Here is a 16,312-nt window from a genome sequence, read left to right on the forward strand (position 1 = left end):
CTAAATTAGGTAAGGTGAATTTCATCCTTCAGTGAATTCACAATTCAAAGAGTATGCTAATGTGTCATTTCAAATATGCAATATATGTGTTGTGGTGAAAGCCATAACCATCTTACGTTGTAGAATTTGGAAGCTTTGCCAACTTGTCATCATATTTTGTTTTGTGGTAAGAGGTTGTGAAGAAGTTAGGAATCTGATACTATCGGTTATTTAAGTGATCCATAGTCATCCATTAAGGAACAATTGAGTTTTCATTGTTTTAGATACTTATACTACTAATGCCTTTATAAATTGAAGTATATTTTTTATTCATAATAATCACAAGTATTAGAAATTTCTTTGACCCTATTTTTACATAAACATTTGTAACCTAGAAATAGAAGCAGTCATAACATGTTCTTTTAGAGCGTGGTGGTTTTTATTTTTCCACTGTTTGCACTAACATGAAGTAACTTAGAATTTGAGGGAAATAATGAAGGTATCATTTTAATTATATTCTACAGTTGATCTACTTGGGTTAAGCAAGTTCCAAGCATAATTAAAAAGTAATGTTCAAAGGGCTAGGATTTAATTTCTTGTACTATGTAATATTGATAATAAATCAAATGGTGTATCTAATTTCTTTGTAGCTTTGCTGGTGGAACATGGGATTGGGAATATTTAGGATTTGCATCACCTGAGGTAATTGCTTTGGGGGGGTATTGTTTTATTTTGTTAATTATATTTTTCCTTAGTGCAGTCCTGCTTGTATTTGCACCCTCTTCTGTTCTAAATCCTGAGATTGTCAGCAGTGTCTTTCTTTTATAATAAAAATGCCTTAGCAGAGACTACCTTTATAGTTTATGGCAGGAGTTGGGAACCTATGGCTTGCAGACAAATCTTTAATAAATAAAAAAAAACGTTAAAAATATAAAATATTCTCATGTATTACAATCCATTCATTTCCTACCGCTCATGTTCATGGTTGCTGGTGGCGGGAGCCAATCACAGCTGTCCTCCGGGACAACAACAAATTTTTATTGGATAATGCGTAAGGTACACAGGTCGTTGTATGGCTCTCACAGAATTACATTTTAAAATATGTGGCGTTCATGGCTCTCTCAACCAAAAAGGTTCCCGACCCCTGGCTTATGGTATTGGATTATGATCACATTATTAAATGTATCTCCCCTTTTATCATTTTAAATTATTGAACAGTCATAATTAAGGCCAATTTATAGCATGTATTTTTGGAAAATATCTTCAAATTGGTTAATAGAGATACAAATTTTATTTATTGGAAATGCATTTTTAATTGTATTGTTTTAGTCTGAATCTATTTTTTTAAGTTATTGCAGTAACCTGAGAGAATTGATTTATAATCAATTGCTAAGGTGGAGATGACATTGATAATATTTATGCAATAAGAAATGCTTTGCTTGGTTCCTTTCTGCTTCTCTTTAAGATTTTCACACTCTTCTTGTTTTTTCTTTGTTGTTATTATTTACCATTTTAAAATACAGAAGATCTAAAATATTAACACTGCAAATAGCAGTTGCTGAAATTAAAAATAAAATAGAGTGAAAATCTTCATCACATTGCTGCTTTCTGAGATTTAAATTGCTACTGTCACTGTTGAGTCTAATTTTTAAAGGATTTTAGCCATTCTCTCTACTTCTGTGCTTTTTTTATTTTATTTTATTTATTCATTTTAGAGAGGAGAGAGAAAGGGAGAGAGAGAGACAGAGAGGGACAGAGAGAGGAGAGAGAGAGAGAGAGAGAGAGAAGGTGGGGAGGAGCTGGAAGCATCAACTCCCATATGTGCCTTGACCAGGCAAGCCCAGGGTTTCGAACCGGCGACCTCAGCATTTCCAGGTCGACGCTTTATCCACTGCGCCACCACAGGTCAGGCTACTTCTGTCCTTTTTTATTCCATCTGATGCTTATGATACAAAAAGCTTTTAACTTTAATTCTTGGAAGGGAGCTGGACAGTGAATCCTTTATCATTTATAGCCCATTTGTTATCTGCAACTGAAAAACAGTGAAATTTATTATTATTTGGAAATGACTATGGCTTGTTTAAATCAGATGCTTTCTCTTTTCATCTTGTGAGAAATCACCCTATGCCTTTTCTGTTGGTAGATGTAGCCAAGAAAGTACTGACTTAGAAAACAGTTTGTGCATAGAGCTCTGATAGGGGAATTTGAAATTCACTTAACTCCCCCCCCCAAAAAATGTAACATCTTAATTAAATGTTTATTGTAAAACATTATGAACCCTTTCTGTACCTAATCTGTGCTTATTATTTCTATGCCATAAATACAGCTTTGGAGATATTGGGGGAAATGTATACATAAAAGGAGAAATAAAAAAGCTTCAATTAGCAAAAAAAAGAGTACTAAAGCTTTCAAAATTTTAAGGTAGAAACAATTTAGCAAAAATAAAACTTTATATGTAGCCACCATCATGTATGCATCATCTTATAGTTTCTGGCGCACAGTAACTTTAGGAGTCCTGAAATACTTGTCCTTGTCTATTTAGGACCTGCTAATATGACTGACACAGATTCATTTTGTGAAAAATAGGAAGGCTTCTCATCTCACTTGTGAATATTTAGAAATAAAATTATTGAGCTTTTGTTCTCTGGAGATTGAGAATTGTGAAAGTATAAATAACAATTCCTTCTTAAGGTTATTTTTATGAGTTAACAAATTGTATAGAAATTATTTAATTCACTTTTACTTTTCTCTTCTTTAAAGTCTTGGGCACATTGAAACACCAAGCTTTTATGTAAACCTTATTGCAAGTCTAAAGAATTAACACACCGTGTGAAACCTTATAATTTTGCATGTATGTAACTATCAAGTAACTGCCAAAATCATCTTTAAAAGTTAGCTTTTTGCCTTTATATAGATTCTGAAAAAAACATGTTGCCAAACTCCAGTAGACTATAAGGTTGAATTTATATGTTTTTCAGTAAAGTTAATTCTATCTTTTTGTTTTGTTTTGTTTTTTGTTGTTGTTTTTCATTAAAATGAACCAGTCAATAACAAGCACAACTGCTTTGTATCACTTTAAAGGCAATGGAGCCCAGAGAGAAGAGCGTGTCTGGAAGTCTGAGGGACACCAGAATGCAAAACCTACCTGTGTGACTTACTAGACCTTGGGCTATGTTCTTCCTTAATTGCTCATCTTCAGAACGGGGGTGGTGATACCATGGAAGTTCTGGCAGGACTAAAGCATCTCTTTCAGTCCCTGATAAAATTGGTACTCAATGAATGGTAGCAATTATTATTTAAAACAAAAATCTCCTAACCACTTATTTTACTGTAAATCTTAGAACCTCTTAATCTTCTCTGTAGCCTTAACACTGCCAAACCATTTGTAATATCCCAACTCAAGCCTTTCATATGCTTACATGAAGATCTTAGGATCCTTGGAAATGTTCAGATAAGTTTAATTTTATGAGAACAATTTATTCAAGTCTGCTGCATCCTGAGAGAATGCCATGTAATTTCTATCAGGAAAATTATATAACAGGTTTTTTTTATACAGTTGCTTTAAAACTGTTTAGTTTTCTTAAATTGAAAATAGGTATAATCTATGGGCAGTACCATTTTATTTAATTCAGAATAATTTTGTACAGTTATCAAGTATACAAAGTAAACAAATTTTCCCTAAACATAAGTCTCAAACTGAGCTAAAGTTTCACGTCATCTTGTTTAAGCGATGTGGTTCTCAGTGGTCCAGTGAACCATGAAGACGCAGAACAGTCATCCAGTTTTGGATGCGAGGCCTCCAGGCAAAGGGACGTGGAAACCCAGCTTAGCAGGAAACTTGAAAGAACCTAAGTATTCCCTCCAGGCACTCGTTATATCCTACACATTTGTTCCTAACCTGGTAACATGCTTACCATCTCTATTATTATTGAAGTCCCACTGCTTACACGGATGAAGAAGTTTAAGTTTAACCAGAGGTTATGATGTAAAAGTTTTATTTGTGATATGAAACCTGTCTTTATTTCAGTACTTTCCCAATGTAAGCGTATTGAGGACTCGGGGAACCAGGATAACCATAAACCTGCTCATGACTGAAAGAATCCATAGATTCTCAAAATTAGCCTTCTTATGTTGGTGTCATGCACACTGGCCTCTCTTCTCCTGTCTTGTGTCACTAAAATCTGGAAAAGTACATTTGTGTCCAGGTAACTAGCAGGTAGTCCTAGGTTCTGCCCTTTGTTGTAGCAAGCCCATGTTATCCCATTATCACAAATGTAAAACACAGTCAGAGACATCTGCCCAACTGTGCTCTTCCCATATGTTAATAGAAAACACTTCCCCTGCCTGTGTTGTAGATAATAGCTAATAATCCCCACATATTAGCTAATATAGGAAGGAAGCCAAGCAACATCTTGCTTTAAAGCTAACCTCGCATTTTTCTCTTAATCTAGTGATTTCACTTGTATGATTATACAGCAGTCTCCAAAATACAGAATCTAACAAGTCTGATGAGGATTTGTCAGTGTGTGCTTTTCTTTCTTCCTGTTGCAGAATATGAGTCACACTTTTCAAAGCAGACCTCCAGGGAGAGCCTAACTTGTATTAGTAAAGTCACTATAGGATTAGTTATAATACTTTTTAAAAAGATTTTATTTATTGATTTTAGAGAGAAAGAGAAGTGACAAGGAAGAATGATAAGTATCCACTCATAGTTGCTTCCCGTATGTACCTTGACCGGGCACCTCAGGATTCCAGGTCACCACTGTATCCACTGTGCCACCACAGGCCAGGCAGATTACTTATAATAGTAAATAACAAGACCCAGGCATATGAAATAAGGCTCCGTTGTGATTTAATATTAGAGCTTGTAAGTATTCTCGATTTACCCAGGCAATTGTAACGACTACTTAAACTATTTATTTTTTCATTTTTTCTTTTCTTTTTCCTTGGCATGGCAAAACCTGAAGTTTCTTCCTCCAAAGCCAAGTGATTTTATAATATGTTTATAAAATCACACATTTTTTTTTCCTGGAAAAAAAGTGTGCTGTTTGTTTTATTTGCATTTAAAAATTGGCATGCTCTCCTGTATTTTATAACCTCTGGTTTATGCAGGAATATGCTGAATTTCAGTATCGGAGGAGGCACAGGCAGCAGCGCAGGCGCGGGGATGCGCACAGTCTGCTCAGCAGCCCCCCAGACCCCAGTGAGCCGGCTGAGAGCACTTTAGGTAAGTTCTCGCTGGGTATGTTTCAGTCTCTTACTTCTCTTGAACTTATTCCTAAAACTGAGTGAGTGGTTATGAAACAGTTGTAATTTAGCTGCACCATCAATATGTCACTGCTTCTAGTGGCACAGGATGCAGCAAACGGGGGGGGGGGGGGAGAGCATGGGTTGCGGAGTCAGACAGGGTTCAGGACCCCGTGCCGGCTGCGTGTCACTCTGCGTCCCTGGACCTCTCCAGTCAGCACTCTCCTCATTCTAAAGAAGTAACACTAATAGCGCCAGTTTGGGGCTCATTGTGAGCTCTGAATGGGGTGATGTGTGAAGTCCGTGAGCGCGAGACGTGCCCAGGGAGCACTCGGAAGCTGTCGCTGCCGGTACTGTGTTCCTGGACTGCTTCTCTCTTAGCCTCGTTCCTCCTGTGAGCGTTCCATGAAAGAACATTTCTGATGTTAGAGGTAAATTATATTCATTATCAGCCTTCAAATGTTAAATGATAATTGAAAGTCTGTGTATTGTCCACGGATCATCTTTAGTAAATTAGGATCAACAGGCCTAAAGATTTGTTCTTTACGCATTATAAGCTCACAAATTATAAGCTCATGTTCTTTAAGCTCACAAAAATTAGGGGATATTTTATTGCTTTATATTTGTTTTGAAATATCCCCTAAATTTTGTGAGCAGTATAGTTCCCAAGTTCTTTTTTTTAACTCTGAAACTTAAAACACCTCTATTATTGCTTAAGGAAACAAAGAGGCTTGGATGGCAGCATTGCTGTTTCTCATAGAACCCTATGTGGTGTGAGCAAAACGGCAGAGTCAGCATGGACTTGAAGTAAATAGCACAGCTGCATGTTGTTGCTTATGGTGAGACAGATATGCATGAGAAATTGCTGGAAGACTCAGTGAAGGTGTGAACACAGCTTTCACCAGCACTGAAAGAGAAATCGCCGACTGAACTGACAAGCTGTATGAAATCTGCATGACTGAATTGTCCCTGGTCCCACTTGCTTTGGAACAGATATCCCGGACGGTGGCGGTGGCCGCAGGCCCGTCTCCTCGGTGGTCAGCTCGGCGTCGATGAGCGTGCTGCACAGCACCTCCCTGCGTGACTACGCCCGGGCCAGTCGCTCCGAGAACCAGGACGCTCTCCAGGTAGCTTCTTGGCAGCCTCAGGGCCTGCTCGGCTCCTGCTGTTCCACCTGCTTTCCTGATTTCTCTTTTATTGCTTTCTTTTTCTTCCTTCCAGTCTAAATTGTTTCAGCGGTGTGCTGGAGCAGTGTTTTTCAACTGCCGGGCCACAGACCAGACCACCAGAACTTTTTGCCGGTCCACAAAAGAGTTACTCACCCCAATGTAGTATGAAAGTTATAGACCCAGTGAATTCACTTCTGCTCCGGATGATTGCTGCCTTACGAGTCCCTAAAATAATTCTCCTATTTTCACCGATCCTCAGTGTAAAAAATGTTGAAAACCACTGTGCTAGAGGAAAATAGAATTTTTTTAAAGATGTTATTTATTAACTTTTAGAGAGGGGATGGAGAGAAAGGGGAAGGCTGGGGGAGGAGCAGGAAGTATCAGCCTGTAGTAGCTGCTTCTGTGTGCGCCTGACCAGGCAAGTCCGGAGTTTCAGACCCACAGCCAGAGTGTTCCCGGTCAAGGCTTTGTCCGTTGTGCCACCACAGGTCAGGCGAAAAAGAGATTTATCTTAAGGAATTTTTCCGTAACATGGACAAAGAGAAAAATAAAGTAAGGTTTGAGTAGATGAAATAATTCTGTGTAAATAGAGGTAATGTTAATTATCTTTTAGGTTAGAAATAAAAACAGTAGTAAGCCTCATTGGGTTAGATCATTTTTTCACTGAATCAGACAGTGATTTCACTCTCTGCTGCCCTCAGGCTCTGAGCTCTTTGGATGAAGATGATCCCAACATACTTCTCGCAATACAGTTATCACTGCAAGAGTCTGGGCTGGCCGCTGACGAAGGCAGCAGGGACTTCCTCAGTCATGAAGCATCGTTAGGGGCCATGGGCACCTCGTTACCTTCCAGGCTGGACTCTGTCCCCAGGAGCACAGAGAGCCCCCAGGCTGCGCTCAGCAGCTCCGAGCTGTTGGAACTTGGTGACAGCCTATTGAGACTAGGAGCAGAAAGTGACCCATTTTCAAATGACAGCCTGAGTTCACACCCTCTCAGTGAGGCCAGAAGTGAATTCTGTCCCTCATCCAGTGACCCTGACTCAGCTGGCCAGGACGCCCACGTCAATGACAATCTCCTCGGCAACATCATGGCTTGGTTTCACGACATGAACCCTCAGAGCATTGCCCTGATCCCACCGGCCGCTGCAGAAGTCGGTGCAGACGCCCCGCTGCCCTGTGCCAGAGATGGGTCAGAGGGCAGGAGGGACGTGGAGCTGGTGCCGCCTGAAGAAGAGGCAGTGTTTGAAGATGCTGTGGTCAGTGAAGGCCGAGGAGCCCAAAGAGAAGAAGAAAACTCTTTGGAAGAGAATAATCTGGCGGGGGAAGCAGCGCCTCCAGCTGGCGGAAGTGGTAACGAGGCAGCCAGCAAGGGGGGTGGTTCAGATGTTTCAAGTCAAACACCTCAAACCTCAAGTGACTGGCTGGAACAAGCACACCTTGTGTGAGCTGTGCACCTCGGGGCCCAGTGGGTCGCAGGTCCAGGCGGCATGCCCAGTGCAGTGTGCTCTGTGGAGACCCGGCCCGCTCCGTTCCAGATCAGTTCTGACCCGCTGATGGGAGGGTTGAGGGCGAGGAGTGCCCTTGAATGGTAGCTTCATTTCCGAGTTAACCTCACAGGGAACCTCTTTGTGTTTATTGGACAGCTTTTCCTTTTGCTTACAGAGAGCAGGAGAGAAAGAAACAAATGGAATAAGTAGGTTAGACTCCACTCTAAGAAAATGAGTCCTCTGTTTAGCCTGAGGATGGCAGTGCTTAAACTGAACATTTAAATTAAAGGCTGACTCCCTAATCCTTGGGTGGTTTTCCTCTTTAAAAAAAAGGGGGGGGGGCTTTCTTCATTTTAGAAGTTGTTTGGCCAGATGTGGTGACATTGAGTTCCTCGCTGTCCGTGCTCCTCTGCGACCCTCCCCGCCTCTGTCTGCGGTGTGCGTCCACGCGTCCTGCCGCTCCTCTGTGCTGCCTCTGCCACGCTGTCGTTTCCATTTCACAGGAGTCAGGATTTCTGTCCGTGTCTGTTTCCATCCACTTGTGCCAAACGCTGATGCGTGCACTAGACGGCGTGAGGTCTGTGGCGTCCCAGAGGGCCCCAGAGCAACTTCGCCTTCCGTGAGTGACAGGTGCCACTTGGTAGCAATGAAATTCAGACTTTGATGGGCTTTTGTTGCCATGGAGACTGCATTTAAATAAATGTAGCCTGTAGCTTAAGTTAACTAAACCTAATGCTGCTGTTAAAAACAGTTTATTTTAATATTAAAATACAGTTGGTTAGCAACAGCGGTGCTGTATTTTAAGAGACACTTTATTGGAAGTGCAATCATAGTTCTTTGTTTTCACAATTTTACAGTGCATTCTAACTACTAATGGGTGCAATTACTTTTAATGGTAAGTGTTTTATAAAACAGAAAAAAGTGGAGTTTTCATGAGTTATAGTAAATCCCACAATTATTTAAAAAATCTAATAAAACATCCTGCGCAACATGTTACTGTGCCTTTGCCTAACCTATTGGATAGTTGCCAGTTAAATAAGTGAGTAGTTCAATGTCAGTGTCTCTTCTGAAGTAACTATGCTATGAATTGCAAAGACCTCCATAAAACCACCCATGGCCTTGCCTTTACAGTAAATATAACAACCAAGTTTCCAGTCAGTTTGTCTGCCTAAATAGCAAATGCTGACATGTGTTTGTTCTTTTGCACAATATTCATTTGCTATGTGATTACTGTTTAGTGTTGAAAAAAATCAACTTCCTCGTTATCAGTGTCTTAATGTGAAGAAAATACTGGTCTTAGTTGTAATTAAGATACAATGGTACAGTGTGTAATTAAAACTAGAGTAAACTCTTGGAATGGCTGTTTTACTTACATATTATCAAAACTAGCATAACATAGCATAAACATAAGAAAATAGATATGCAACACTCCATTTAATGTTTTGCCAGATTCTTACCAGAAATCTACAAATACCAAAATTTCAGTACCGAGTTTGTACAGGCAAGTCCTGGGCTGGGTAAAAGCTTACATTAGCATTGATATCTACATGAGTTGTAATTACGGTTTTTGATTACTTTTTATTTTCCAAACTCTGCTTTTGAAATATTCTTGTATTTGGAATTTATGTGATTAGGACATTATATTACTTGATATTCCTATTTCCCTGGGATAAAAGTCTGTGTGCGAATTGTTCCTATGCTATGGCTATCACAAGTCCACATTAATTTTTATTTCTCCAGTTATCAGAACATTGATATCAACCCCTTTTAAAATTTGTTGGGGTAAATATTAACTTTTATCTACAGTGTATTACTGTATATTAAACTGAAATAGTCCATTAAAGGATTTTTTTTACAAATTTATTTTGGATTAAAAATATCAACACCAATCAGTTTTTAGACCGAGTTGTAATTTTTCAATAGAAAGGGTCTTTGTATCATGTGGAGGCATCTTGCAAAGCGGCAGAAAAGTGAGGCAGAGCGACGTGAAGACCATGAGCTCAGGTCCAGTGAGTCTGGCTCCCACACCTTGCAGGACACCCTTGATTTTGTGGCATTCTCTACCGAGCGTGAGAAAAGGTCATTATCCAATTTGTATTTCCTGAGTACATATTTTAAAAACAACACAGTCATTGACTTTACAATTCAGAAATAAAGTTTGGCAAAGACTATTTTGTAAACAAGTTAATTTTATAATGTAAGAAAAAGAAAATTGCTCTACCTTGACTTGTTATTTGCACTTTCATAGTCTATACTTGATACATTCCCACTTTATATACAGTAGGGTTCTACAGCCATGGAGATGTTTGGCCAAATGAATGCTGTCAATAATATGTAAAATTCTTTGATTAAACATTTATTACTTAAACTATTAAACTACTTTTGTCTCATTACGGTATAGACTTTGTTTTAACCAAGTCAGGACACTGACTTTCTTCAAATAAAATTCCCTTGGATGTGATGGGATTAATTTGTTTCTTACATGTAATTGACTAGTGCCAATATTTTTTATGCTGAGCATTTCATACCCCAAAATAGATTTCTTTCTAGAAAGATGTAAGTGCCTCTTTCTAGACTATTGTATGACTGGCCTTGTTTTAGCAAGTGGCAGCAGTCATACTTCCTAAAGAAAGACCAGAAATTTTGCTTTTGCCCTGTGTCCCACTTAGGAATGACAGGTGGCTGACAGACTGAGTGGTGGCCAAACTTGTGAAAGAATAATTCTTCAGCTTTAGAACTGCATTTAGAAAATATTCCTGACCAGGCTGTGTCATATCTTTTTGCCAACTGTTGCACGAGGGCCAGCATACACGAGGCGTCAGTTGATACTCATGAAAGCGCAAACACACACAACATAGAGAAGGGAACCTGACAAGACAATCCAGTTCTATTGCACCTACACATCCTGTTGGATGTGCCAGGACAGCGAGGCCTGACCACAGTCGCCGGCCAGCTCTGCGGTGAGCAACCTTAGGAGCAGGCTCCCCCAGAGAGCATTGTGTCCCTGACCCTTGGAGCTGAGCCACTGGGGCACAAACCCCACGTGCGTGGCGCTCATGCGGCCATGACACCTGCTCCCGGGAGCTGGGGGCAGGGAATGGACACATATGTGCTGATGTCATTTTGCATGCTGAGCTGGATGTGATAGAGGCCTCGACCTCTGACCCAGGGGTCTTGGTACTCCTGTCAGCATCCATGAAGCGGGCAGGCTTACTGGTTGGGAGCAGTCTAAAATGAAACCCCAGACCTGACCGTTTTGACCCTGAGGATGGAATGCTGACAGACATGATTTTCTGGAAGAGCAACTGTGGCCCAATTCAGGAAATGAGACTCCCCAAAGTCTATGTGGTAGTGAATGCTCTCGCCCCAGACAGATAGGACGTCGGGGGAGAAGGGTCCCACTGTCCCACCTGTTACTGAACAGGCGTGGAGCTGATATTTACAGGCTTGGGGGTAAGAGCTAGGGTTGGAATGAGCTATTGGAATGGTGCTATGGTTGTTGCTAACTCCTGCAGGCAGGCGGAGGAAGGGAATGTTTCGTGACAGAGTTAGCAACTCCTATAGCCCCGCTGAAAGGCAGTGTGGCTGCACCTGCTGACTCCGGGGGTCCCCACATGTGAACTAAGTGGTAGCAGCAATAATAAGCTTACTTTTTGAGAGCTTAGAGTGGACCAAAATCATGAGAAGGTATTTGGTTGGGCTGCAGGCAGTTACAGCACTGTCCAAATGGAAAAGTGAATGCAAAGTCTGCCTAAAAGTGCAGGTCAGGCGTCCTCACAGCACTGGCCAGACCTCCTGGCAGTGAGGGTGAGGTGCTGGGTGTGGAGTGACCTGCGATGGCGAAGACTACTGCGTGGGCGGAGGGTGGGCCCTGCGCCGGCTTCCCTGGCTGCAGCTGGGCCTCTACTGCTGTGGGGCAGTGTTGTGCCAGTTTTCCGACGCTGATCTGGAGCAAAGGGCTAGAGGAGGAGGAGGGCCCTCACTTACGTTTCCTCCCCGAGCTCCTCGCCTCCGGGTTGGGGGATGTGGTGGTCTGCTACCCATTTGTAACTTGCACACATTGTTGACTTTTCAGTTGGATAAAAAGCATTTAGAGACACGCGCACACACACACACACACACATGAAGTGGTGGGGAAGGGGGGGTTCCCTCGTGGGTCATGCCCTTTGAGTGACTCAGTGTAATGTGGCTTCTGAATCCAAATGTCTAGTACAGCTGACGTGCCCACAAATATCTGTCTTATCATTTCCAGAGGTTTCTCTCCTTCAGGAACTGCACATGCAGAGAGGTGCTGGTGGGGCTTAAATTAGACCCTAGCCTGCCTCCTTGTCCTGTCTCTGGTGGTGCAGCAGAAACAATAGAGAATCTGCAAAGGATAAAGTGAAATCACCGTTTTTTCCAACTGCCAGTATCATTTATTTTTCCTAGAATATGGACACAATTAACTTTGTGTTGGGAGGGGCGATAATTGTTTATATAGTAAAGAGCTATGAGAGGAGATTTGTTAATGCAACACTATAGCTTAGGACAGATAAGCAAAGAGTAACTTTGTTTATGTGTAAGCTAGTGTAAAGGCCAAATTCTATAATATTAAGGTCCATGTGTTGCAAGTAAAATTCTTTGTAGTTACATCAATACTGAATAAATGTATTGGTATGTCACACTTTAGTTTTTCTGGAAATCATTCCTATTTTTAAATATTAAATAGTAACCCCAATATTGTACTTGGGCTATTTCCTAGTACAACATCGCCACCTGCAGGACACAGCCACCAAGTATACCCATTTTGGACAAAGGCAGCTGTTAACCTGCTCCTAGCCTCTTGTTGAAACTGAATGACCTATGAGGCCTTGTGTGTGTCATCTGATGTGACATCGCCACTTTAAGGTGTGTGGACTTCAGTTGGAGAATCAACACCAAATGCTGGCGGGGATGCAGAGAAACTGGACCACTCATGCATTGCAAGTGGGAATGTAAAATGGTTCAGCCGTCCTGGAAAATAGTTGGGCAATCTCTCTAAAAAACAAGCATGTACTTTGCACAATCCAGCATGTGCACTACTGTACTTTTATCACCTGGAACAGAAAGCTTGCGTCCACATAAAAGCCTGTATAGATTATTTATAGCAGCTGTCCTTGCAATAGCCAAAAACCAGAGTCTGTCAAAATGTCCTATAGTAGGAGAATGGTCACCAGTGGACTAGCTGTGCACAGGAACCCTACCTGGCAGTGAAAGGGAATGAACTACTGAACCAGCTTGCAACAACTCGGATGGATCTCTAGGGCATTATAGTGAGTGAAGAGAGCCAATCTTAAAATGTCACAGACAGTGTAATTCCACTTATGTGACATTTCTGAAATGAAAAAATAATAGAGATGGAAACAAATTAGTGGTCTCCGGGGGTTAGAAAAGACTGACTACAAAGGTATAGCACAAGGGACATCAGTGGTGAGGGAATAGTCTATCTTGGGTACAGTGGTGGCTACATGAATCTACACGTGACAAAATAACAGAATTGTACATACATATTGTACCAATGTCATCTTTCTGGTTTGGATATTGTACATTTTATAAGAGATAACTGTCGGATGGGGCAGGGGGACCAGGTAAAGAGTACACAGGGCCTCTGTTATCTTTCTGTAAGAATACTTCAAAATAAAGTTTTTTTAAAAGATAAGCCCGATTTGACATGTGGACTATAGTTTGCTGACCTCTGCTTTAGAACAGCAGTCAGATAAATGTTGTCTTAGCACATTGTGAGCTGTTAATAGTGCTACAACTTGGCAACCATTGAAGATATCTTCAGCAGCTGAGTCATTTGTTTCAAGGACTTTGACTTAGTAAATGATACTGAGGTTGCCAGCATTGATTCTTGATTGTGATATCAGATATGTGCCACAGCATTGTGGCCGTTGGCATTCTTTGAGCCTATGAGTGCAGTGCAGCATACTGATTTTGAGAAGAGCGTGGCTGACTGCACTAGCCTGTAAATGAGTAGTTTCACCACCATCCTTGTGTGTAGATAGACATGCTTATCAAACTATGCCCAGAGCTAGACGAGGGGGTACCCACTGGGATAATATGAAGAACAAAAGTTAAAAGTAAGTTATAGGCCCTGGCCAGTTGGCTCAGTGGTAGAGCGTCAGCCTGGCGTGCAGGAGTCCTGGGTTCGATTCCCGGACAGGGCACACAGGAGAAGCGCCCATCTGCTTCTCCACCCCTCCCCCTCTCCTTCCTCTCTCTCTCTCTCTCTCTTCCCCTCCCGCAGCCAAGGCTCCATTGGAGCAAAGTTGGCCCGGGCACTGAGGATGGCTCTGTGGCCTCTGCCTCAGGCGCTAGAGTGGCTCTGATCGCAACAGAGCAGCGCCCCAGATGGGCAGAGCATCTCCCCCTGGTGGGCGTGCCGGGTGGATCCCGGTCGGGCACATGCGGGAGTCTATCTGACTGCCTCCCTGTTTCCAACTTCAGAAAAATAAAAAATAATAAAGTAAGTTATAGGCAGCAAATTTGTGGGCATTATAAAAAATATAACCTGAATTCTTCTATAGATGCTCATCTCTTTCCTGGAAGCTTCCATTGCCCCATTATGAACCCCTTGAGTTGATTTACAAGTGGATTTGGGACCACTGCTGACAGATGTTCAAATTGTGGACTCTTCTCAAAAGATTAATTTCTAATATTGAGAACAAATTAGCCCGACCTGTGGTGGTACAGTGGATAAAGCATCAACCTGGAACACTGAGGTTGCCAGTTCAAAACCCAGTCAAGGCACATATAGGAGTTGATGCTGCCTGCTCCTCTCTCCTTCCCTCCCCATCTCTCAAATGAATAAATAAAATCTTAAAGAGAGAATAAATTAGTCTATTCATTTGATTGGCCTTCGGAGGTGTGTCTTGCTCAGTGTTTACTAAATGCAGAAATCAAAAGATTATCATAGAAGCATTAGAATTTCTCGTAACTGAGTGATCACCGCTATGCAATGGTGCATACAATAACCTCACACACTAGACTGTGTGGTAGCAACATTGCTGAGGCAACAAAAATGCCTAACGAGGTGCGGGGACAGCAGAAACTGAAGTGGAGAAAAGTCGGTCAGCATGTTCCTGTGATTCGCAGGAAGGTATTCTTGATGCCAGGAGAATATGCAAAACTTCAGGCTTTCCAGCTAAATTTGCTTTCTTGTGGAATTTACCATGACTTTGGTACCAACACCTTTTACAGGTTACACACAGGAATGTTGAGATATCCAGACCCAGAAGCTTGAGCGTGTCCTCCCAGACGTTTTGCTGATGGCTTTGAGGTCCCTTTCTGTCCTCCTTGCCCGTGTTTCAGAGGTGATGCCGTCTTCAGGACTGTGCTGGTAGTGATGAGATTATAAGCACAGTGAGAAACTTGACCAGAGTCATGGAGACAGGGCTAATCTGAAGGGACAGTTGTTCGAAGAGTCAGGTGTATGTGACTATAGTGCTTGCACTTAAGTTCAGATGTCTTACTTGAGACCTGCAAATTTAGTTAAATCTAGAAGTTAAGCTCTGTGGTAACTCTGGAGACCAGAAGAGCCCGTCTAGTTTCCCCACCCTCCCCTTCACCGTGCTGTGAAGGCCATCCAGTTGGTGTCCCTTGGGGACGTGTCAGATGGATGTGAATAAGTCAGTGCAAAGTACGTGGGGCTTCTTGTTGTCTAGTTTTGGTGGTTTTTTTAATTTATTGATTTTGAGAGAGAGAGGAAATGAGAGAGACATCAATTTGTTCTTCCACTTTTTTATGCATTCATTGGTTGATTCTTGTATGTGTTCTGACCAGGTATCAAACCTGCAACCTTGGCGTATCAGACAATGGTCTAACCAGCTGAACTACCCAACCAGGGCTGGAGTTTCAGTATTGCAAGGTGAAAAAATTCTGGAGATTGGTTGCATAATAATGTGAGGATGCTTAATGGTACTTTACACTTAAAAACAGTTAAGATGGTAAAGGTTATGTGTGTTTTATCACAATTAAAATTGAAATAATTTTTTAAAAATATAGGACTTTAAAGGAGGCTAGTTGTCCCAGACAGTGAGAGAGGTGGTGTCTGAGGTAAGCCCGGAAGTGGGGGTGGGACGGTGACAGTACCAAGTGACACCGTGTACTGAGCCTTCCCTATACGGACAGTGACTTCATTAACCCTCTCCAGCCCCAACCTGGGAGAGTCGGTCATTCCGCAGTCTGACTCTGGGATCAGGAGGAAGGCAGAGTATTTTGGTTTACCTTACTTACTCTTACAGCCAGAATGTGTCAAAGTATTCCCACAGAATGTCCAAGTCAAAAGAAGAGGATGCAATAAACATAGGTTTCTACAATCAGTTTTATTCATGTAGAGAGATGTTGTTCACAGCTTTAAATAGCATCTGAAAAACTTCAACAAAGTAACAGACATTTTGCTGTTTGTAT

At 41.6% G+C, this 16,312-nt stretch overlaps 1 protein-coding gene across 5 annotated transcripts in view; it reads left to right on the forward strand.

Moving 5' to 3' along the window:
* The window catches only part of ANKIB1 (ankyrin repeat and IBR domain containing 1), a 183,382-nt gene extending 173,110 nt beyond the window's left edge, over positions 1-10,272 (forward strand). For 4 of the 5 annotated variants that reach the window (XM_066239793.1, XM_066239794.1, XM_066239798.1 and 1 more), the window contains 4 exons: positions 630-681; positions 5,092-5,206; positions 6,220-6,353; positions 7,097-10,272. In XM_066239793.1, coding sequence (XP_066095890.1) covers positions 630-681; positions 5,092-5,206; positions 6,220-6,353; positions 7,097-7,840 — 1,045 coding nt within the window. In that variant the 3' untranslated portion in view covers positions 7,841-10,272. The remainder of the gene's footprint in view (positions 1-629; positions 682-5,091; positions 5,207-6,219; positions 6,354-7,096) is intronic. The other variant, XM_066239797.1, reaches the window with a different exon arrangement.
* Positions 10,273-16,312: the final 6,040 nt, after the last annotated feature.

This window comes from Saccopteryx bilineata, chromosome 7, assembly GCF_036850765.1.
Source record: "Saccopteryx bilineata isolate mSacBil1 chromosome 7, mSacBil1_pri_phased_curated, whole genome shotgun sequence".
Taxonomy (NCBI): Eukaryota; Metazoa; Chordata; class Mammalia; order Chiroptera; family Emballonuridae; genus Saccopteryx; species Saccopteryx bilineata.